Source organism: Camelus ferus, chromosome 10, assembly GCF_009834535.1.
Source record: "Camelus ferus isolate YT-003-E chromosome 10, BCGSAC_Cfer_1.0, whole genome shotgun sequence".
Lineage (NCBI taxonomy): Eukaryota > Metazoa > Chordata > Mammalia > Artiodactyla > Camelidae > Camelus > Camelus ferus.
Genome location: NC_045705.1, coordinates 4,840,301 through 4,866,063, shown reverse-complemented (window position 1 = coordinate 4,866,063; position 25,763 = coordinate 4,840,301). Strand labels below are relative to the sequence as shown.

The 25,763-nt window shown below is 36.7% G+C and overlaps 1 protein-coding gene across 1 annotated transcript in view; it reads left to right on the top strand.

Moving 5' to 3' along the window:
• CNTN5 (contactin 5) overlaps positions 1-25,763 on the top strand; it is a 550,779-nt gene that overhangs the window by 473,932 nt on the left and 51,084 nt on the right. The window contains 3 exon segments of the mRNA XM_032488283.1: positions 9,621-9,664; positions 9,666-9,780; positions 19,159-19,308. Coding sequence (XP_032344174.1) covers positions 9,621-9,664; positions 9,666-9,780; positions 19,159-19,308 — 309 coding nt within the window.

The window sequence follows — 25,763 nt, the reverse complement described above, 5'->3', positions numbered from 1 at the left end:
CAATATTTATGAGCTTGAACATGGAACCAATTTAAGATACCTTGGTATATCTGGTATCAAATTTTTCGTTTTAGTTTAAATCATTTAAAGCCAAGAACTGTTTAATGTTTTGAATCCCAATAAGTTTAATATTTCACTTAAAACTTCTACATGAGAAAAATAGAAAGTCCACCAAATCAAACAGAAATGGAAAAAAAAATAGTAGATTTATTTTTTACAAAATAGGTTATTAAAAAAAATAATGCATACCAATAGAGTTGAATCAGTAGGTGTCATAATCAGGCACAGAAGTGATGCTTACCCAGAAGAGAAAGCCAGAAAAGTTGCTCACTATGGGAAGTCAGTCTTAGTGTTAGGAAGATGTTTTAAAGAACTCTTCCTCAAAAAGGGCTGGACAGTCATACCACAACTTTAAAGCTTGGCCCATCAGTTCTTGTCTACGGACAATAATTTCACAGGAAGTCAGTACACAACTTTCTGTTTGTTACCATGTTAATTTGTCATCATTTGCTTTAAACAGGAAATACTCCTCCACTGGTTGTCTAGACTAAAGCCAACACTTGCTTCCACTCATTTTCCTTCTAAAAGATCTCTTTTTTTGAGGAGGAGTTTCTCAGTCTCAAGTTTTCCTTCTTCATCTAAAAAATAATAAGGTTGAACTGGTGGCCCTGGTTAATGTAACCCTTCCAAGGCTCCGTAACATTGTTTGACTATTACATGAAGTCTTAAGTCCTTGTTTCCTGTCACCAGCATAAAAAGAACAACTTTAGAGATTACAAGGAAATATATATTTTATTTTTCAACTTTAAAAGTCAATGACTTCTCAAGAGAAGAAACTTTTCTAGCAGAACGTTAGGTCAACAGAAGGAGTTGATCTGATAGCAGTCTAATGGCAATCCTGGGGAGCCCTTGATTGAGACAGATTGAATGCATTAGAACAGAGCTTCGGTTAAGGGCACTTGTGGTTTGTCATTTGCTCAGCAGTCCTTACCATGAAGAAATAGACTGTGTCCATTTACCTAAATGGTCTACTTTCAAATCAAATATTTATTTTAGTGAGCCTGCATGAATGCGGTCATGGGGGCGGGGAGGAGGGGGACTTTCCAGATTTCTGCCATCTGATGCTGAATCATTACAGCTAAGTATAAAATTAATAAGATTTCTGCTAAATGAGTGGCATCTGTGTAATATTCAGACACTAGCTACTGCCACACATTTGTCATCTCTGAGATAGTATCTCTATTTTCAGAGATGTCTTGTGTGAATTAGCTATAAAAGTCTTTGAAAAGAAAATTTACTCCCTGATTTTTTCTTAAATTAAAAAATGCTGAAAATATGACCATCATTAACAGGCTTTTGACTGTATGAATATAATATTAATGTAATTAAATAAAATATACAGAAAATAATTGATTGCATCCAGCATTCAGTATATAATGTCTAAAAAAAAATTCTCTGTAAATAGAGCATTTAAATCAGTAAATCAATACTAATAGCCATAAACTCATTTTCGCTTCTATTATGGTTTAAAATTGCATTTGCTCTGTTTTAAAAGGTTAATTGTGTCACTAATTTTTAGAATATTTACAATAATACATTTATAACAATCTTTCAGCCTTACAAGGATTTAGAAAAATTATCTGTCCATAGACTTTAATACTCCAAGTTTCTAATAATGATGAGCTTTGTTATTAAATCATATGAAAAGGTTTATTTTCTTCATTCATGGAGTTAGTCTGTCATTTTTACTACCAACCCACTCTATTTTAAACTTAACTGAAAAAAAAAAACTTGTTAACTCAGATATATTTTGATTTAACAAAAAAAGAGGTTGTCATATTAGATCTTTTTCTTATTGGATAATTATTTTTAAATATTCTTTAAGCTTGTTAATTATTATACAACATTTCAAATTTAAAACATAATCCTTTGGTCTTTCCATATCGCTTCTTCTGTCCTCTCCCTCCTCCCTTTCATCTCTTGTACAAAGGTTTATTGAGGGTCTGATATATGCCAATTACCATGTTGAATATTCAGACAGGTGGAAATTACAGAAAAAATAATTAAAGCCAATGTAACATGCTATATTGAGATGTACAGTGTACTATTGTGTAACATTATCATTGCCTGGCATTTGTTGTCTGTAAAAGATCTGTCTCTGCCACTGGATTTTAAATACATCTGGGGGCTGGGACCCTATTTTATCCTCCTATAAATTGTTTCCCTCACCATTCTCCCACCACCACCACGGTGCTTTCCACACACATACTAGGCATTCAGCAAATGTTTAGTTAAATAGAATAAACCTAAAATAGTGCATACATATCACAGTATGGAAGCTTTCTATAAAGTAATGACTTAAAAATAATTTTAGAAGTAATGCAAGCTTATTGTACAGAACTGGAAATTCCAAACAAGTATAAAGGATAAAATTTAAATCATTTATATCCTCAGCTCCAAGCAATAATCACCATTTATGCTTTAATGCATTTCTTTCCAGTCTCTCTTATACACATTTGGCAAATTACTATTTATACATTTATATTTAAGAATAAATTTGCATTCCACTTAGTATATTGTGAACATTTCCCATATCATTAAATACTGTTAGATATTAGGCAGTTTAATGGCTAATATTTTATTATAAGATTTTATGATTTAAACATTATGTGATTATTGGACAATTAGTTATTTACAATGGTTGTAACTGTAAATAATTGCACAGTTGCAATCAGTATACTGGGTACATAAATCTTGTTCACTGTCACTGATTATTTTGCTAAGGACTGTATTTGGAAAACAGCCATATATAAAGAAAACTACTTGGAGATTTATTAATTATGTTCTAAACTCCATTTTTTGTTTGAGCTGAAGTATTTTTTTAAAAAATACCTAGAGTAATTATTGCCTATTATTAAAAGAAATACACCTTTCTTAAGAGAACTAATTTAAACATTTTAGTAGAGATTTTTAATACTCAGAAAGGCAAATTATTTTGTTGAAGTTAACAAATAATTATTTTCCACAATACATTTATCATGCCTCACATGTAGGTGGTTGTTAATGCTCTTCAAAGAGGTGAATAAGTCGAATGGATGAAATGGAACAGAATAAATGAAACAATATGGAAGAACTTAATGAATGAGTTATGTTGGTAATTATTCCTATTTGAATATGATAGCTAAATTTCAAGTATTTTTTTCAAAGAACCTTAAGTATCTCCTGAAAAATTCCCTACCTATCAACAAATGCTCAAATCAAACTGTTTTAAAGTCTGTTCCAACTATCTGCTATGTCCCCAAAATTAGTGACTTAAAACATCTGTCTATTACTTGTTCTCGTGATAGGCATAGCCATGTTCTTACCTGGGATTTCTTATGCACATGAGTCCAATGGTGGCTAAGCTGGAGCCACTCAAAGACTTCATAAACTTACTACATGATCTAGCAATCCCACCCCTGGGCATATATCTGGAAGGAACTCTAATTCGAAAAGATACATGCACCTCAGTGTTCATAGCAGCACTTTATACAATAGCCAAGACATGGAAGCAACCTAAATGTCTATTGACGGATGACTGGATAAAGAAGATGTGGTATATTTATACAATGGAATACTACTCAGCCATAAAAAAGAATAAAATAATGCCATTCACAGCAACATGGATGGACCTAGAGATGGTCGTTCTAAGTGAAGTAAGCCAGAAAGAGAAAGAAAAATATCATATGATATCACTCATATGTGGAATCAAAAAAAAAAAAAAAAGAAAAGAAAGAAAAAGAGGACACTAATGAGCTCACTTATAAAACAGAAACAGACTCACAGACATAGTAAACAATCTTATGGTTACTTGGAGAAAGGAAGCGGGAAGGGATAAATTTGGCAGTTTAAGACTTGCAAATGTTAGCCACTATATATAAATACAGATTAAAAAATTAAATTTCTTCTGTATAGCACAGGGAACTGTATTTAATATCTTATAATAACTTTTAATGAAAAAGAGTATGAAAATGAATATATGTGTGTATATGCATGACTGGGACATTGTCCTGTGCGCCAGAAATTGACACATCGTAACTGACTCTACTTCAACAAAAAAATAAAATAAAATAATTTTAAAAAATTTTTTAAAGAAACCATTGCAAAAAGAAAAAAAAGGATTTTGTGTCTGGTGACTGGGCTGAGATGTCTAGAATAGCTGAGAGCAAGTTGGATCTCCTTCTTTCCAAATGGAGAGCTGGAACTCCCTCACAGTATGGTAGCCTCAGTTTAACAAGACTTCTAACTAGGCAGCTGGATTTTTCCATAAGCATTCCAGGAGACATGGGATGAAGCCGCAAAACTTCTTATAACTTTTCAAATGTCGTGCTGTGTCACTTCTACCATTGTCGTTTGGGTCAAATATAGGCATACTTCATTTTACTGCACTTAGCAGATACTGCATTTTTACCAGTTGAAGGTTTGTGGCAACCCTGCATCAAAGAATTCTATCAGCATCATTTTTCCAGCAGCCTTGGCTCACTTCCTGTCTTCTGTGTCACATTTTGGTAATTCTTGCAATATTTTAATCTTTTTCATTATTATTGTACTTGTTTGGTGCTCTGTGATCAGTGATCTCTGATGCTACTGTTGCAATGGTTTTGGGATGCTATGAACCACACTCATATAAGAAGGCGAATTTAATTGATAAATTTTTTGTGTGTTCTGATTACTCCACTGACCATCTGTCGCCCTATATCTCTCCTTCTCCTTGGGCCTTCCAGCTCTCTGAAACATGAAAATACTGAAATTGGGCCAATTAATTACCCTACAATGGCCTCCAAATGTTCAAGTTAAAGAAAGAGTCGCGTGTCTCTCACTCTAAATTAAAAGCTAGAAATGATTAAGCGTAGTGAGGGGGGCAAGTCAAAAGCTGAGATAAGCTGAAAGCTATGCCTTTAGCACCAGTTAGCCAAGTTTTGAATGCAAAGGAAAAGTTCTTGAAGAAAACTAATAGTGCTCCTCTAGTGAATATAAGAATGATAAGAAAGCATAACAGCCTTATTGCTGATATGAATAAAGTGTTAGGTCTGGATGGAAGATCAAACCAGCCACAATATTCCCTTGAGCCAAAACCTAATCCAGCACGAAGCCCCAACTCTCTTCAATTTAATGAAGGCTGAGCTGAGAAAGCTGCAGAAGAAAAGTTTGAAGTCAAACAAGATTGATTCATGAAGTTTAAGGAAAGAAGCTGTCCCCTTGACATAAAATTACAAAGTGAAGCATTGAGTGCTTATGTAGAAGCTGCAGCAGGTTATCCAGAAGCTCTGGCTGAGATAACTAATGAAGGTCCTACACTAAACAGCAGATTTTCAATGTAGATGAAACAGTCTTGTACTGGAATAAGATACAATCTAAGACTTTCATACCAAGAGAAGAGAAGTCAATGTTGGCTTCTAAGCTAAAAGACAAGCTGACTCTCTTGTTAGGGGCTAAGGAAGCTGGTGGCTTTCAGTGGGAGCCAGTGTTCATTTACCATTCCCCAAATTGTAGAGCCCTGAAGAATTATGCTAAATATACTCTGCTTGTGCTGTACAAATGGAACAAAAAAGCCTCGATGGAAGCACATCTGTTTACAACATGGTTTGCTGAGTATTTTAAGCCCAGTATTGAGACCTACTGCTCCAAAAAAAAAAAAAAAATCCATTCAAAGTATCACTGCTCATTGACAATGCACCTGGTCACCTGAAAGCTCAGATGGAGATGTACAACAAGGTTCACATTGTTTTCACGCCTGCTACCACAGCATCCATTCTTCCACCCATGGATCAACGAGTAATTTTGACTTTAAAGGCTTGTTATTTCAGAAATACATTTCATAAGGCTATAGCTGCCATGGTGATTCCTCCGATGGAGCTGGGTAAAGTAAATTGAAAGCCTGGAAAGGGTTCACCATTCTAGATGCCTTTAGGACATTTGTGATTCACTGGAAATAAGTCAAAATATCAACATTATAGGAATTTAGAAGTTGATTCCAACTTTCATGGATGACTCTGAGGGATTCAAGACTTCAGTGGAGGAAGATGTAGTGGAAATAGCAGAACTAAAAGTAGAAGTGTGGGTTGTGGGTGTGGCCGAAGTCCTGTCTTCTCAGGATAACAACATTAACAAGTGAAGAGCTGCTTCTTATGGATGAGCGAAGAAAATGGTTTCTTGACACAGAATCTACTCTCGGTGAAACTGCTGTGAAGACTGTTGAAATGACAACAAAGGATTGAGAATATTACATAAACTTAGTTTACAAAGCAGTGCCAGGTATTAAGAGAACTGACTCTAATTTTGAAAGAAATTCTGCTGTGGGTAAAATACTATCCATCAGCATTGCATGTTACAGAGAAATCATTCGTGAAAGGAAGAGTCAATCAGTGCAGCACACTTCACTGTTGTCTTATTTTAAGAAACTGACACAGTCAACTCAACCTTCAGTAACGACCACTTCGATCAGTTGGCAGAAATCAACATTGAGGCAAAACCCTCCACCAGCCAAAAGATTATGACTCATTGAAGGCTCAGATGCTGGTTAGCACTCTTTAGCAATAAAATATTTTAAATTAAGGTGTGTACATTGTTTTTAGACATAATGTTATTGCACACTTGGTAGACTGTAGTGTAATGTAAACATAACTTTTGCATGCACTTGGAAACCAAAAAAATTTGTGTGACTCGGTTTATTGCAGTATTCGTTTTATCATGGTGGCCTAGAACCAAACCCTCAATATGTCAATAGAGTACGCCTGTAGGCCAGCCCAAATGCAAGAGTGGGAGAAAATAGTCTCCAACTTTCAAGGAGGAATGACCTGCACGTACAGAGAAGAAAGAAATGATGGTGGCTATCTCATACACAGACTACAGCAAAGTCCTAAATACTGCCTTCAAATGTCATCTCTACCTCTACCGCGTAATTTAAATATGCCGTGCCCTGAAACACCCATCCTCCTCTTTCTTTAATTCCTTCAATGGAAACTACTCCTTAGATTTAACAGTGAAAGGAAGAAGGATCTCCATGCATCTTGATTCCTTGATCAAATCAGGACATAATGGAATCTCAAAGAGATTCTTTGGTCAATTAATAATAAATAAACAACTTTATAATATGTTAGGTGTTACACTAGGCAGTGGGTGTCAGAGATCTGAACTCAAGTCTCAGCTGTGCCACTCACTAGCAGAGGCCCTTGGGCAAATAACCTCTCCTCACTAGAACAGATGCTCTGACACCTACTGCCGAGTGTGTCACCTAACGTCCAACAAGGTTATTGACTAAGTAACTTATTGATTATTAAATGACCAAAGAATCTCTTTGAGATTCCATTACATCCTCTATGAAATAAGGATTCTAACACCCATCTCACAGTGACATAGAACCAAGGGAACATGTTAATGTTTGAAAGATACTTAATGCCGTGACTTCATACAATACAATGCGCGTATGGTAGCTATTGGTGTTATTTTTACAGTTAATATTTTTATCCGTGTTATATTATTGCCATTATGGTCACTCCTCTGTATCCATATTACTGCAGTCTACCAGGTTGTTCGGCATCTTCAGCCCCTGGGTCTCATTTATTTTCCACACCTCATCCTTAGCTACAGTGGTAATGCTCTGAACACTCATATTGGTGACCCATCAAATGTTCTTCCATAAGTCCTTGACCTAATAATTACGTTGTCCACTTCTACAGATAAACACAAACTCTCATCAAAAGTTCCCTTCATTTAATCACAAATTCTACAATTTTCTCCTCACAATACAATTTCTTATTTCTATCTTCTCCTCGTAATAACCCGATTTCCTTGACTCCGTTCTTTTACTCTCGTCTGCCAGCACCATCCTGGCCTCACTTGACTCCCCAGTCCACCGTGAGGCCCTGGTCATTCACACCATTGGCATCTTTGATAAGTCATACTGAACTCATAAGCTAAACCTGAATGAGCCCAATTAACCACTTTCTCTGGCCCTGCTTCCGGCTTTCTAGCCTAACCTGCTGTGTTGGTCAGTTCCACTTCAGACTCGGACTCCTGTACTATTCCAGAATGTTTGTATTTCCCTCTTTCACACGGGCTTATCCAGACATTTCCCACTGTCCTCTAGATCCCAGTCCCATTCTCACCCAGTCACCTTTACTTCTGTTCTTCTTTAGTGAAAAAAATGAGAACCTTCCCAAATGAGCTCTCCCAGCTTCCCTTCTCACCATCTCTAAAGCCTCTCTCTCTCCTCGTCGTTTCTTCCTTCATTTCACTCAGAGAAAAAAAATCGCCACCTCTCGTGGTTCTCCTCCACACTTCCTCCCCCAGTCCCAATCTTCTGCCACCTTCCTGAAGGAACAGTCCTTGTCCTTTACATCTTTGGTCTCTGCTGTCCGCTGCTGGTTCTTCTCACCCTTGATAAAAATGCTCACTTCTCATTTCCTAAAGTCATCATTTGTTTGGCGATGCTTCCTTCTTGAAATTCTCTACTCAGAGGTCTTTACTAACTGCCCCCATGCCTTTAGCGCTTCGCCATTACTCAGCTTCTGGCAGTCTAGGTCAGTCCTTACTGCTCAGACTTCATAATCACGAAATCCAGAGAGCAACTTGCTGCGTGAGGACGAATTGAATAACTAATTTAAAAACTTATAGTATTTAAGCGTGAGATTTTTTTTTCATTGAAAATAAAAGCATCCTTACAACTTGAATTGTCCATATTGGGGAATAGAAGAATGTTAATAATAAAACTGACATTGTTTTTTAGCCACTAAAATGTAAACACTCTACATGTTTTTTCAATGATATTAGAAGTCACTATTTTAGAAGTAATAATACAAAGGTGTATCTCTCCTCACATCAGATCATGGTTGTTTCTTGAAACTAGAGTCTACATGCACAAAGATTGATAATCACTGTTCTATACTAATTTTTTATGATCAAAAGGAGAATAATCTTCACCACCCTCTCACCCCTATCATAAATCATCATCATCATCATCATCATCATCATCATCATCATTATCGAATCACACCTTCCTTTTAACTTCCCACAACATTTTCCCATGCCTCACTTCTAGAATCCACCCATCCTTGGTCTGAACTCTCATTATTTCAGAGACTTCATTTCTCCCCCATTGGAGTTGAAGCTACTTGATAGGCACATGGCAATATTGGTACATTGTAGGTTTCCTGAACTGGAGAATTAGGTCCACACACCTGTAGCTTTGTTGTAATGATGGGACTGTTTCTGTTCCTGACAGCAGTGCCTGTCACTCTCTGCTGCTGTCTCTGTAAGCTGTGATGGATTTCAAGTCATAATGATACTGGCATTCAAATCCTTGTGTTCGTTTCTAATTATTTTTTCCTTTTCTATAAAAATGGTAGTTGCCTCTAAGCACAAAGTATTAGGGAGAAAAACCTAAGCTATAATTAAGTTACTCCTAGAAATCATGGAAACCTGCTTGCATCCTGTCTCTTTTTTACTGTCAAATGTCCATTAGGGAATATGTATTTCATTAAGATAATTACATAGTGTGACGGGGTCTTAATTGGAAATAGTTTCTCGTGGCTCCACATCATGGCTTGTCCTTAACTTTATCCATCCCGTTTTGCCTCTAGGTCCCCCAGGCCCACCAGGGATAGTGATCGTTGAGGAAATCACCTGAGAGCACAGCCACACTGTCCTGGAGTCCAGCCGCGGACAACCACAGCCCAGTCTCCTCCTACAACCTGCAGGCTCGCAGCCCCTTCTCCCTGGGCTGGCAAACAGTCAAAACAGGTGAGAGGCTCGAAGGCAACGCCAGACACAACCAGAGTCGCTTCCTATGTCATGAGCTGTATTTGCTAACAATCTCAGTAGGATTATTTTGGATTCTGGAAATTTTGTTATTTATTACAATATTAAGCATTGTTTACTTCTTTTTATAAAGCCACTTTGCTTTCTTCTCTTCTCATTTCCCGAGGAAGGACCACATCATTTATGCATGTTTATTTATTTTTTAAAATAACTTTAGACTCGTAACAGTTGCAAAACTAGTACAAAGATTTCATGTGCATCCATCCCTCAGCTTCCCCAAATGACAACATTTTACATAACAATGGTACAATGATCAACTCGGGAAACTGACATCAATACAATGCTATAAACCACGGACCATATTTAAACTTCACCAGTTTTTATATTCAACTTTATACGCAATTTATATGCAATTTTTTACATAAAATTTTTAAATTCTATGCAATTTTATTCTGTAGATTCAAATAGCCACCAAGACAATCAGACACAGACTTGCTCCATTACTCCAGTACCTTGTCCCTTTGTAGTCACGTATCTGTTTTATTTATAAAAAGAAAAGTCTAACATAAAATTACATTATTTAGAACAAGGAAGCATTTCAATGCTTACTTCTCAGATGTTTGCATTATAGTTGCCTTATGTTAAAAATCATTTTCTTCCTGGATGTTTTTCTTTTCACGTTACAACTAAACTTCCCTTTTCTCTCCAAATGTGGCTGTCTGCAGGGATATGTGAAGTTACACTCACCTGATAGTCATTACTTATTTAACATGTTGGTATTAGAAAAACGTACAATATCTATGAATGTAATCTTCAGAAGCAGTTGTCCATACTGAGTAGGGATTTGTGATTTTGTTTTATTTTCTATCTAAATTTAAAATTGATTTACCTGCATGGAAATGCAATATAGAATCAGTAAAATATCTGAGTGCAGTAACCATAAAACTCAATTAATCTGAATGTTACAGGAGTAAAGTGGACTACTGCATTACTTAATAAATTGGAACAGAAACTTATTTTTGTATAAAAATTTATATTTGGTGGAGAGAAAGTATATTCATCTGCCTGCAAATTATTAAGGGTTTTCCTGATATTAAGATCCTATATTAACATATAGAATTAAGTTTGATTAATCATTATAGTGTACTGTACATGTGTAAATATTTATTTTATAATATATATAATTGGTATTTATTCCTAGCTCCATTTTAACCCTGTAGACACAAGAAATTAGGGGAATCCCTATGTTTGGTAGATAATTTTGGAAAGGACACAAATTCAAACCACATGAACAGGTTTACATGGGAGTTCTTGTAATCTCCATTTAGGGGATGCTCCCATCTCATCCTTAGTGCCAGAGCACAAACCTTTTGCTCTGGAGCCAAGAGACGGATTCACCTTCAGAGCTGGTGTTGTGCACCAGCAAACTCAGTCTCCTGCCTGTGGCTGTGCTTCCTGCCCATCTTACCCCCCTGCCCACACTGCCTGCTTCCTGGGAAGATCCCCTTATGGGCACATTGTGATACATACCTATGTTTCCTTGCTCGTCCCATACCCACGTTCTTGTGTTTCTGACCTTAACAGATGACATGGCAGTCCAGGACATCTACTCTTCCTCCCATAGCTTCCGGGTTACTCTCATCCCCTGACTTCTCACATGCCTTGGTTCTCCTGTTTCTGCTTTTTGTTGTTAGATAGGTAAGTAGGTAGATAGACAGACAGACAGACAGACAGATATATATACACACACACACACATAAATATATAAACTGTAAAAATTTTTGGCATAAGCTATGGAAAAATGAAAAAGCAATACGTGTGTGTGTGTGTGTGTGTGTGTGTGTGTGTATGTGTTTTATGTATAGAGGGCTTAGGTGTTTGGACCAAATGTTATTTTGGTGGTTTGTTTATTTGCTTTAGAAGTCCCTAATATAAAGTTGCATTCTTATCTTTCTAATATAGTTTGAATGCTGGAAACATTTCTGAGTAGAGAGTTCTTTTTCAATTCAGTTCAGCAAGTATTTATAAAAATCTATGGTGGTACTGTATTTATAAAGTAAATGTATATTTTTCAGAAATATATTTCTATAAATGATCAGTTTTATTTGCCCTTGATAGTAATAGAGCACAAGCAAGCTGTCTCCTCACCTAAAGTGGTCACACATTTCTCTAAAACTCAGCATCTCTCACAGCTACTGATGGAGGCATGCCGCCCTCCAGGCAAGCCCTCCAAGGAACAGTTCTCAGCTTTCATGTGCTCTAAAGTATCTGTTTTAAATGCTGCCTGAGTTTTGCCCCCAGCTCAGACTGATCACTTCTTTCATGTCTGTGATGGGGAAAGAAGTCTCTCTGGAGCTGCACCATCTCCACTGGAGCAATGGGTCTTTGTATTCATAGTTGCTCTCTCATCTAAATCAATTTCAGTAGAGATACATGCTAATGCAGAAGTAAATGTTAGAACAAAAACAACAAAAAGATCTGGATCTGCAGGTGGAACTCCCTGATCACAATAATGCAATCCACAAGCTAGTGTTTTAAAAGCTCTTCAGATTCCTTTATACACCAACATGAGTACGAAGAATAGCGAGTTCTTCATTTTTGACAAATGAAATAATGAATTGCATATGGACCATCTAGATGAGCACATCTGGAATTAACTTATCAATACTGCCTATATTATTGAGCAGTATTAGCTGACCTAGTTTTTTTTTTTTTTTTTATTATGTCTACTTAGGAATACCAAATCACTTACAATCATAGACTTGACTGGCCATTGTTTACTCAATTCAAATTTGTTTCTTAACTCTTCTCCAGTCAGTGCTATATCTGCTATTTGTGGATATGTTTTCCACTGACTAATTGGTTGATTAAATTTATCAACTAAACATTTATTTATTTACTTTAATTTTTGGATGCAATTCTTTTAGTAGGAAAAGCATTGTAACAAGTTTCTCTCCCTGAATCAATATAGAGTCATCCGCACTTTTTAGTCGCTGTATGTTCTCTCTGAAACAGAATGTCTTCTTTGAAACCAATTTGTCCCCAGAGTTCCAGAGAGACTATCTTCATAGAAAGATAGCTGCAAGGCTTTAAAAATACTTACTTTGGTTACGGTCTCCATTATCTTTAATCTCCACAACATTGCATTTGAAATCAAAATCCTAATTTTATAAAAAATGTTTCTAATCTATTCCATATTGTATGTTATTGCATCAAAAATATTAATACTTTCAATTCATGCTTTTTTTTTTACAATTTTTTATAGTCCTTATAAGTAGGAATGAATTTAGAATTTCTAAATCTGTTTTTTTTTTCTCTTTTTAAAGAGGAATTAGAAGTATAGTGGAGACAATATGGAATGAGCGGGGGAATCTAAAACCTATAGTTATGGTAAGGGAACATAAATATCTATAGCCTTGGGAGGAATTTAAAACTTTATATTAATTTTGTTTTTTAGCCAAATTCTGAAATAATTATATCAAGATTAAAATAGAAATTAACTCTTGATCACATCTGGAGATTTGAATTCCCCTTTCATTCATTCAACAAAAATATATTGAGCACTTTCCAGATAGTGATCTAGGCACCTTGGATATATGAGTGAACAAAACGAAACAAAAAATGCCTACCCTTGTGGAGATTATATCCATATGGATGAGGACAAACAATAAACAGACAACATAATAAACATGGAAGTTATATGATATCTTAGAAGTTAATGAATAAAAAATAAATATTATATTGTAAGGCGGGTCAGAAGTACTATGGGAGAGGTGGTATATTAGTCTACATGGGCTGTCATAACAAAACATTATAACTAGGTGGTTTAAACAACAAAAATTTGTTTTCTCTCAGTTCTGGAGACTGAGAACCCCAAGATCTAGGTGTCATCACAATATATGCAGAAAAGTTTTTGACAAAATTCAATATCCATTTATGATAAAAACTGTCAACAAAGTAGGTATAGAAGAAATATGTCTCAACGTAATAATGGCCATAGACGACAAGCTGACAGCTAACATCATATTCAATGGTGAAGAGCTGAAAGCATTTCCTCAAAGATCAGGAACAAGACAAGGGTGTCTACTCTTCCCATCTTTATTCAGCCTAGTACTGGAAGTCCTAGCCATTGCAATCAGACAAGAAAAGAAATAAATAAAAGGAATTCAGACTGGAAAGGAAGAAGTAAAGCTCACTGTTTACAGATGATATGATACTAAATATAGAAAATTTTAAAGACATCACCAAAGACTGTTAGAGCCTATAAATGATTTCACTAAATTTGTAAGATAGAAAAGTAATACATAAAACCTTCTTGCATCTCTTTACACTAACAATGAACTATCAATAAAAGAAATTAAGAGGACAATCCCATCTAAAAATGTGTCAAAAGAATAACATACCTAGAGATAAACCTAACCAAGGAGGTAAAAGATATGAAGGAAAAAATGGAAAGCAATGCAAACAAATTGATATATACTATGCTCATGGATTGAAGGAATTAATATTGTTAAAATGATCATACTACCTAAGGCAATCTACAGATTCAGTGCAACCCCTATCAAAATTCCAATGGCATTTTCCACAGAACTAGAACAGATAATTCTAAAATGTGTGCAGTAACACAAAACACCTCAAATAGCCAAAGCAATCTCAAGAAAGAAATACAAAGCTGCAGGTATCACACTCCTTGATTTCAAACTGTACTACAAAGCTACAGTGTTAAAATAGATTGTTACTGACACAAAAAACAGACACATAAATAAACGTAACAGATAATGAGAGCTCGGAAATAAACCCACACATACGATCCTATGACAAAGGATGCAAGAATATGAAGTGGGAAAAAGACAGCCTTTCAATAAATAGTGCTGAAAATACTGGACAGCTACACGCCAAAGAATCAAAGTGTACCATTTTCTTACACCGTATACAAAAATAAACTAAAAATGGATTAAAATCTTAAATGTAAGACCTGAAACCACAAAATTTCTAGAAGAAAATATAGTATACTCTTTGAAGTCAATCTTAGCAATATTTTTATAAATCTGTCTCCTCAACCAAGGGCAACAAAAGCAAAAATTAACAAATAGGACTGCATCAAACTAAAAAGTTTTTGCATAGCAAAGGAAACTAACTATCAACAAAACAGAAAGTAGTCTACTCAATGGGAGAAGATATTGGCAAATTATGTATCTGACAATGGGTTCATATCCAAAATATATGAAGAAATCATACCACTCAATGTCAAAAAATCAGACAACCTGATTAAAAAATGGGCAGAGAAACTGTATAGACATTTTTCCGAAGAAGACATAGAGATGACCAACAGGCACAGGGAAAGGTGCTCAGCATCACTAATCATCAGGGAAATGCAAATCAAAACCACAGTGAGATATGACCTTACACCCATCAGAATGGCTATTATCAAAAAGACAACAAATAAATGTTGGTGAGCAACTGGAGAAACGGAAACCACTGTGCACTCTGGGTAGGAATGTAAATTGGGAGAGCCACTATGGAGAATAGTAATAGCTTCCTCAAAAAAATGAAAAATGGAACTACTGTACAATCCAGAAATCTCACTTTTAGGTATTTATGCAAATGAAACAAAAACATTAATTCAAGAAGATATATTATGCACTCCAGTGTTTATTGCAGCATTATTTACAATGGCCAAGATATGGAAGCAACTTAAGAGTCCATTGATAGATAAATGGATTAAAAATGGTATTTATATAAACAATAGAATATTCCTTAGCCATAATAAAAATGAAATCTTGTCATTTGACACAACATAGATGAATTTAGAAGGTCTTATGCTCTGAAATGAAATGAAATAATCAGAGAAAGACAAATTCTGCATGATCTCACTTATATGTGGATTTCAAAAACAAACAAACAAAAGAAAGTGAAAACAGCCTCATAGAATAGACAAGTGGTTGTCAGAAGTTTGGTGCTGGGAATGTGAAATAGTGAAGGAGATTAAGAGGTACAAACCTCCAGTTACATAATAAATCAGTTACAAGGATGTGATAAACAGCACTAGAATATTGTAAACAATATTGTAATATCTTTGTTTGGGGACAGATGATTACTAGACTTACAGTGGCGATCAGTTCATAATGAATGCAAATGTTGAATCATTATTAGCGTACCTAAAACTATATTTTGTAATATTGTTCATCAACTATATTTTCATTAAAATTTTTTAAACGTTTTAAAAATTGCAACCTGCCTGCTATGGACTGAAATGTGTCTCCCCCAAATTAATATGATGAAACCCTAACCATCCGTTTGACTATATTTGGAGATGGGGCCTCTAAGGATATCAAGTGGGCAATTGGATATACGAGGCTGGAGTTTAAGAGTGAGGTTTAGAATAAAGATATAAATTGGGAAACTATTGGCATATAAATTGCATTTTAAACCACCAGACTGCAGTGTGATCTCCAAGGATAGAAGCGTAAAATAGAGAGGAGAGGAGGATGAAATTTGAGCCCTCAAGCTTTCCAATAAAAGAATTTGTGGAAAGGAGGAGCCATCCAAAGATAAGAGGGGAAACAACCATTCAGTTCAAAGGAAAACCAAGACAATGTGATATCCTGGCAGATAAAAGAATAAAATCTACCGAGGAAGGGAAAGTAATCGCCTGTGTCAAATGCTCCTGACATGGCAAGTATGATGAGGAATGATCACTGATTTAAGTCGCACAGAAGTCACTAGGTGATGGTGACATTAACAGTTTCAGTAAAATAGCAAGAACTAAAGTCTCATAAGAATTGATTCAGGAGAAAATGGGAGAAAAGTTAATACGGCCAACTCTTTTAAGAAGTCTTGCTGTAAAGGGAAGTGGAGAAGTCAACATCCTTAATCCACGACCAAGGAGGCATAATTTGCTTATGGGTTGGAGTGGGGCAGGAGAAAAAGAAAGAAATCTAGAATGTCCCCCAAATTTTGGATACAGCAATTGTCATTCCCTGAAAAAGGAACCCTGCAGAAGTAGGTGGGGGAAAGGAAGGCCAAGAACTCGACCCAAATAGAAATATTTAATAGGCCATAGGACACATGATTCTGGAGTTTAGGGGACAAGTTCAGGGCTGAAAATATTGCAGTCATCAATTTACAAAGGCTATTTAAAACCATGAGACCAGATTAGCTCACCATGGAGTGAAAAAAACGGGAGTTAATAGAACCAGGGTGCATCTGAAAGACAGAAAGAAACTAGCAATGGAGACTGATAAGGCATAACCAGGGAGAACAAGATCAGAAGTTTTGAAAAGTATTTCAAAGAGGAGAGAATGATCAACTGTGTCAAAGCACAATGCTAGGCCACGTCAGACAAGGATCAGAGACCTGACCACAGGGTTTTAGCAATAGACACCACTGTCATCTTGACAGGAGCAGTTGTGGTGGAATGATGGAGTTAAGAGCCTATTGGATTAGATTCAAGAGAGAATGGAAAGAAAATAATTGGAGACAGCAAATAAAGGCACAAATAGTTCTCAAGAAGTTATGCTATCAAGGAAACAGAAACACAGCAATCTACAATGTGTCAATTTCTGGTATATGGCATAATGTTTCAGTTATGCATAGACATACATATATTCATTTTCATGTCCTTTTTCATTATAGGTTATTACAAGATATTTAATATAGTTTCCTGTGCTATATACAGAAGAAATTTTCTGTTTATCTGTTCATATATAAAATTTAATATTTGCAAAACATAGAAACTAGGTGAAGGCTGGAAGGAGAGGAAATTTTGAGACTTTTGTTTCATTTTTAAGTGGGAAAATGAGCTGCATGCTTGTATTAGAGATATTTGAGGAGGAGGCAGGGAGGAGAGACATGGAACTGAGAGAGACTGGCTACTGTTCGCTAAGCATCTGAGGAGGGCCACTCCTCGAGAGGCACAAGGCTGTCTCAGAGGGGATTCAGGTCTCTATTGGAGTAAAAAGTTGGAAGAATGTTCAGAAAGAAGAGTGAGTAAATGGGAATTTTGCTAATGATGGATTATGAATTCCAAAGGCCATAGTGAAAGGATTTCAAACAGTAGGAGAGAATGGGAACTAAGCCAGAAAAAGGAAATGTGCAGAATTCTATGGGGATTAGAATAAAAGGGATGAGGGATGACTGAGATGTTTGGAGCTGCTTGAAGTAACTGATATAAACAGAAAGCAATGAAACAGTAAGTCCTGATGGGCCCAAGGCAGGTACTAGTGATCCAGTGGATGGCAGGGTCTAGGGAGGGCTGGGGGTCCCACCTTTACATCTGGCAAACACAGCTCATCATTCCACCAAGCTGTGGACTGAACAGCAGCCTTTACCCCTCCCTCCTAGACTCCAAGGATGTTGCTTATTTGCCATTTCAGCCAAAGACTTATTTCCATGTCTTCATTGCTTAAAAAAGTCAGCTCTGTCGGGCTGAGCTTTGTCTGGCTGCCCACACTGACAATGCTCTGATCATTCACCTTTCATGGAGCTGATTATGTGGTAATATTCTCGTTACATTTCAAAAGGGATTTTCACGGGGAAGCCATGATGCATTTAGCTCTACCTTGTCATAGTGAAAGTGCACTGAGTCATCAAACCAAGAGCCTCCACCCACCGCTGGCCTGATACGTTTAAAAGAAATCCAGGGCTGATATAAATCCAGAGGACATTTGCACTTCTTAAGAGAGGTCCTCCACTTTCCCCATTTTTACCCCTGTCACAAGTGTTCTTCCAGAAATATTTCTGAGACAGCAGACATGAGTGAACAAGGAAAAGAGTTCCAAACAGAGCATAAACACTATATAAAAAATACTTTACTACATGGTAGTTATATTGACACATAATTTGATGTTTTAATAAAATCTAAATGTAGTACAAAAGTCACTGCAAGGAGAGTTCAGAGCTCTCCCTTTGAAATCACAAACTGGAGGTTTTTAATTAGAGAAGTGTATGCTTAACCTGCTGCTTGGAACTGCCAAGTGGCTACTCATGTTGCCCAGACTGGGAGAGGCAAACTGCTTGAGAAATTTCTCTAGAAATATGAGAACTATTTGCTAAAATTAGAAGATGAGTTGGCCTCTTATCTGGGGCTGAGGGGTTGACCAAATGATTTTTAGTGTAGTTAATGGCAAGTTATGTTATGTCAGTCTACGTGGAAAGATGAAAGAATTCAAACTACAACCAACTTTGACACGTGCAAGTCTTCTGAAGATTGATTTTCATTTTACTGAGACCAGAGGTGACACAATGGCCCCACGTCACAAAGAATTGTGCTGATTCCGTCGGTGCCTGTGAGATCTTTGACCACAGTTGGTAAGCATTTCCAGTCCTCCTACTGACATGAAATCTCCTTCCTCTCTGTAGTCCCAGAAATCATAACAGGGGACATGGAATCAGCCATGGCAGTGGACCTGAACCCCTGGGTGGAATACGAGTTTAGAGTGGTGGCCACCAATCCAATTGGGACTGGGGACCCAAGCACCCCATCGCGAATGATTCGCACGAATGAAGCAGGTAAGAATCCTGGGGAGCCAGAATGCTGTTTGGTATGCGCCTGATCACTCTGAAAGCAAGCTGAATTGACCATAATTGCTTACTTTAGTATAATATTCCCTGATTCATTTACCTATACATCATAAAATCATTTCTTTTGAAATAATTATTTCAGTTTATTTGTTTTCAGATCTTTTTCTTCTTGTTTCTACGAATACAGGTGTGTACTTGCTTCAATTTTCCTCCCTGCCCTTGCACCATCTTCGAGTTACCATGAAATTGAAGCAGTTAGTTTCTTTCTAATTATGTACTCATTCAATATAGCAGATCCATAAAATTCAGAACAGACTGTCTCACCCTCTTTTTCTCCAGTGATAATGGTTACCTCTAGTTACAGTGCATTTTCCTAAGTCTTTGTGTTGTCCTTCACCGTCTGACCTGGTATGAATTACACTTTGCAAAGACAAACATAGGTAATTAGGCGTACTCACTTATAGAGGACTTACTAGGGATTGAACTCAGGACCTCATGCATACTAAGCACACACTCTACCACTTGAGCTATACCTCTCTCCACCCCTCTGCCCTGACAAACAAAGTCCTGACTTTACCTATTGCCTTCTTGATGTCTGTGTAAAGTAAATACCCATCTGCTTCCTAACTGGGAAAAGAACAGCATTCTTCTGGCCTTTCAGAATGAAGTCTCTCTGGTAAAATGTTTCTAAAGACCGCAGAAGGAAAATTAACAGCTTTATTCAAACACAAATTTTAAGACATCTTGTCTATCACCCGGAAGAAGCAGAAAAAAGAAAAATTGTTAGTAGAGCTTTAATTATTTTGGATAAAGTCTTATTGATCTCTCTCTTTTATATTCCTATAAAATTGTATATAAAAAGTGTCTGGTAGGGTACTCGCTTAGGCAAACACAAACATCAATAGTGTTGATGAGAACAGTCGAAACAACAGAGAAATGGAGAAGGGTTAGACTGCAGACACAAGGAGGGCAAAAGCAAAGTGTAACGTCTTTACACTCAGTGACAACGTACGAATCTCATGATTATCACAGCACAAGTGCACTAAGAGTGAGAACGTGGTCTTATTTGTTCACTGTTCTGTTTTCAACACCTAGAACAACGTCTGACATTCGTGCCTCCTATGTTTTTGTTGAAAGACTAAAAAGGAATATCCCTTTTCTTTCTTTTATCTGCTGCTACCCACACCAGGACTCAGGTCAGAGACACACACACACAGAAGACTAAGACTGAACTGTGTCCGTTTTGTACCACGGTGGTAGAATAGGACCAAAAATGTGATTTGTGATGTCTTAGAAATTGAACGAAGCTCTTAATAATTAAAATAGACTATCAAAAGAGTTGATTCTTTCTCTAAAACACACTCAGTCTGGAGAAACACACTTTTTCTCTTAAAAAGAGAAAGAAAGAAAAGAAACCTGAATGGTCAACTTATTACATAAAGTACGAATAACCATAAGAAACAAGTTCCAATTCTGTTCATATAAAAATAAAGCGACCAAGGAAATAAAAGATAGAGTGGCCTATATATATGTTGGAAAAGATTCATTCACAGAAAATCCAACTTTTCTGCTTTTGTGATTTGCCTATTACAAGTTGTTTTTTATGTTTTTCTGCTACTTTTCAATAGCCTGAATTTTAAATTGAACATTAATTGCCCGGTTGGATTTGCATGCGTTCGTAAAATCAGCCATGCTTTCCCTGTGTACAGGTGTTCATTAATTAAGAGCATAACAGACTGGTTGTTCCTCATTTTATAAACTCGCTGTGCAGATATTGAAATGACTGCCAATATTAGTACTTATGCTCGCGTATTTTCTAAAAAGCACTGCCTTACTTTGCATATTGTTAATTGTGTTTAAACAAAGGCAAAGATTACTGCCTAATTCAGATGCTCTCCATAAATATTCATTTTGAAAATAAATAATCCGTTTGGGATGAATGATCCTTTTAGAATTTCTATAGTATAAATCTCCTTGTGCTATGAAAAAATCCTTTAGCAAACTCACGTTCACTTTTCAAGCTAAATTGTGTTCCGATGATGCATTTTGAAAGCCTCGTCCTTAGTCTATTTCTGCAGTTACCTCAATCATATAGCGCCTCTCTCTCCATTTTATCAAGAGTTCTATACACATGATGTACTATAGTCCATTTAAATCTTATGGAAGAGAAGAGAAATGGTATGAAAAATGCATGAAATACTTTTTTTGAAAGTGAGTTGAGGAAGCCTACTTTATGCTGCTTGTGCTTGGGTACCACACAGGGCTGAGCTACTAATGGTGTTGAACCAAGTGTTGAGTTTTGTGCTTGTTCCATCAGACAGCATGGATTAAAAGGGACACCAATATCCTGAGACATCCTCTCAAGTGACACAGTCTGCCTCTATTAAGAACATGTCCTGTATTTTAAAGATGATGCTGTTCTAATGGACCAAGTAATCTTCGAAAATCAGTGGAGTTGCTTTGAAAAGAGAAAAGATCTCACATGCGGGATATTGAGTTGAAAGTTTTATGTCCCTTTAAAATTCTCCTCTTTACGAGAATCTTCTAAATCCCAAAGCAGCGTTAGCAAAGCATTTTTACCTTGGAATGGTTTCTTGCCCACATGTGCCCCCCAGAAAGTTAAATTTTCTTTGCAATTTCCTCTAGAGAGTGTATTTTCAATTTTACGGTCATCAAAATACTCCTAGTAGCCAATAAATATAAGATAAACTGGTTCAGTCTGACATTATGAATAGGATGTCAAAATAGTGATACAAACATAGGTTTTCCCCCCCTATCCAGAAGGAAAGCACTCCTCTGAAAACTATTGTAAGCCAAAAATGGCATAAACTGAAGAACCGTTTTCTGTTTTTCACCTTTTTTCATAAAAGTGAACATCCTCCTTGGATTTTTGTTGATCAGCAGAAACAGGCACTAATGTAGGTCTTTTGTAAAAGCAAAGTGGTGTCGAGTAAACTTTTGAAAAGTAAGAGATATTTGTATGTTTTTTTACTTTAATGTACATTTATATTTAATTTATTTATAATACAGTTTTCTTACAAGTTTTAATTAGCTCATTAGATAGATAGATATAACTCTGTGTTTAATTTTGGAAATATGTGACTATCATCAAACCAGTATATATATTTGGATTGAGTAGTGGAAATGCTTTCCCTGCCATTTAAAAAGATGACACCCAAGAGAAAAAAAAATCACAGTTTTAGGAAACGGTAGAAATAGAAAAATATGAAAATATGAATTTAGCAAGAGCAGTTTTCTCAATTAATTGAACTTTAATATTCTATAAGTTACATATTTATAACACTAATTGTTGAAAGCTCAATGAGGATACAAGATAGAGTTAATTATGTAACCTGTAATTTAGAGAGGATTAGCATTTTTCTTTGTAGTTTAAAATGTCTATTATTATCAAAGCTCTTGATAGAAATCTCAATATTTGCAGTTTCTTTTTTTTTCTTTATTTCAAATTATGATGAATTAGATAGATAGAATGATAGATAGATAGATAGATAGGTAGATAGGTAGATAGATAGATAGATAGATAAACGAAGGTTCTACCTAGCAGCTGTAATTAAGAGTTTGAGGTTCGGAGTTCGGTAAATCTGGAGTAATGTTCTCTGCCACTTACTAGCAGTGAACGTAGGTAAGGTCTATGCATTGTTCAAGGCTCAATTTTCTCACTTATATAATGGAGATAATATCACAACATACTCCTTTGGATTATTGGATGAAATAAGATAATGCAGGTAAAGAGCTCAGCAGACTGCCTGGCACATAATAAATGTTTAATATTAGCCATTTAATATTATTAGCATCATCTTGAATTTAAATGAGATACTACTTCATTAAATAGACATTTAAACAATAGTAATCATGTGTACATTGTTTTTTTCATATTGAGGAAACATTTTCAGGTTAAATATATGTTTGTTGATATAGTCAGAGCCATCCCATCTCTTTGCTGCTCCGAGACCCTGTCCTGCTGAGAGGTCTCCACGGCAGACTGTGTGCCGTCCAGCCCGGCCACTCAACCAGCCTGCCCGGCTGGGGAGTCAAGGGAGCCCTTCAGAGTGGGGCGCCCAGTGCAGAGCACGCCTCTTCTCTCCATCCCCCTCCCACCTCCGTGTCTGGCCTTTCATGCTGGTTTCCAGTCCAGCCAGGTCTCACCCATAAGTGGATCCTGGTATTGTCCCAACGTGTAGCCATTTCTTTGGCTCTTATAACACAGATGAGACAAAAGGAGCAGAGAAAAAGAAGTGGCAAATGAAAGCCCTTGCTTTAAAAATGTGTTCTTCATTCAAATAGCTTCCCAGTTTCTGAGTACATGGTATTCTGTCCTGCCATTCTCTTTGGACTCTGAAATGATAAATGCCACCTACATATTTCTGGCCACACATGGAAAAAAGTTTTTTTCTACATTCAAGAGATTAATGCTCAACCAGATAAGTATGATTCTCAAGTAAAGAATCAGATGAAAATCTTTCCTAGCTTTAGCGCTTTCTGTACCATATTATGTTACAGGAATGTAACCAGTTTACTAAACACACTGAACTCCACAGAGTTTCAACATAAAATAGTTGTATTCCTCTCCAGCTTCCGCCCTAACTATATCCAAGGCTCTCTTAGGTACTAGGGCAATCTGACTTTAAGGTATTAAAAAAAATTCATTTTAATTTAATAAAACCTTTAATCTCATATCCAATTCCATGCTTCTGTTCCTCCATCCCAGCCCAGGCAGGACCTGAGGGTTAGTGTTTGTCTTTTCTTTCTTCTTTCTCCTTCCTCCCTCACCTTCCAACTGCTGCCCCGGGCACTTTCCAGGTCAGAAAAGAAGAAAATGAAAAACAACTTCAGGTGTTGCAATTTGTGGTTTTCGTGGAAATGTGGAGCGCTCCACGAGATGGCCTTTGTCCACACCTGCTTCTTTCTCTTGTGGGCTACACTGGGTTGTTGGAGACGTCCCTGTCTCCTGGCAGGCAGGTTTATGGTCTGTGATCGCAGCAAGGCCTGTGCAAACCCACTTTCCATAGTGTCTGCTTTGCCCACAGTAATCGTTTCACATTTCTGACCTGCCAGACTCTAGAGGTACAGTATGTTGTCAAGAACTATTTTGGTCTCTGCTCTACTGCCTAATGTGGGGACTGGGCCATCTTACAAAATTCTGACACTCAACTGTATCCAGTTAGGATGTGAGAGGCAAGCATCTATACTCTCTACAGCTCTGGTGTCCAGTTCTTTTCTCACGTAGCCCGAGGGGGAAATGACACTCCCACTTTCCTTGTAGTGACAGCTGAGGCTGGAGGGAGATGCCACAAGCACCCCCATCTGCTAAGCTGGCAACCTTCCTCCAAAAATTTCCTTGAGCTAAAACCCTGAGTGTGTGTGTGTGTGTGTTTGTGTGTGTGTTTGTGTGTGTGTGCTGGAGAAGGGTGATGGAAAAAAGGTCATAAAATTGTGTCTTTTTCCTGTTTCCTAGCAATTCTGTGGTTTTGTCTAGCCAACCTCACTTTAGCATCCAAAGTTACGCATGACTCATCCCAAGTCCAGAAAAGACTCATTTAATTTCCTAACACAACTTCTTTCACTGCGCTGTATCTTGCTGCTTCTGAAAGTAGCGTATTTGTATCTTCACAGTTCTTGTCCATGATAATTACTAGAGAAAGTTCACTGAGTTCAGAAGTTACGGAACGAACACAATAAAATACTGTCATGAGATGGGACTGAATTAGTTCTCTTGGAGGCATGTGGTTTAGCCTTGTAAATGACATTTAATGGGGCTTTGAAGGCCAGACCAAAGGGGACGCAGGTGGAATTATATAAAGGGGGCAATTAAAAAAATCTATATACTATTGTCAGGCACTGGTGTGTGCGGAGAAAAGGCATAAAGCTGTGGGGCTTTGAAGGTCCCTCCAGTGTATGTTTCTAAAAAGAAATATGGTGTAAAAAACAAAGAATTCAGCTGAAATAATTGGGGAAATCTAAAAGAAAATAGTTTTAAATTAACATCATAGCTTTCTTCAACCCAATGAGTAATTTAATTATATTAAATAAAAGAAATGGTTCTTAGTAACATTAAGAGAGGACGGAAATCATAGCAAGCAACAGACCTCTAAGACCAAATCTCAAAATTTAGGGGAGAAAAAGAGGTAACAGTGTGGCTTCTACAGCAGACTTTTTAAGTCGTGAAACCAGTTTGATCTAGGAAAGTGTTTTCTACAAAATATATTCAAGAAATAGGTCTTCAGTTTCAGAAGCACTTTGCAAATAGAAGTGGTAATTTTAACAAATGTCTTCCTAAAAGAAAGACGTGCCCGTTCGGCATGTCTCTTTCTGATTAAGCCAAGGTGGTGAGAGAGCAGTAGGAGGACTTGAGCCTGAAAGACAAAAGGGCGATGAGAGGTTTTAAGCCAGGAGTAAATGTGGGACACTCAAGTTAGACTTTT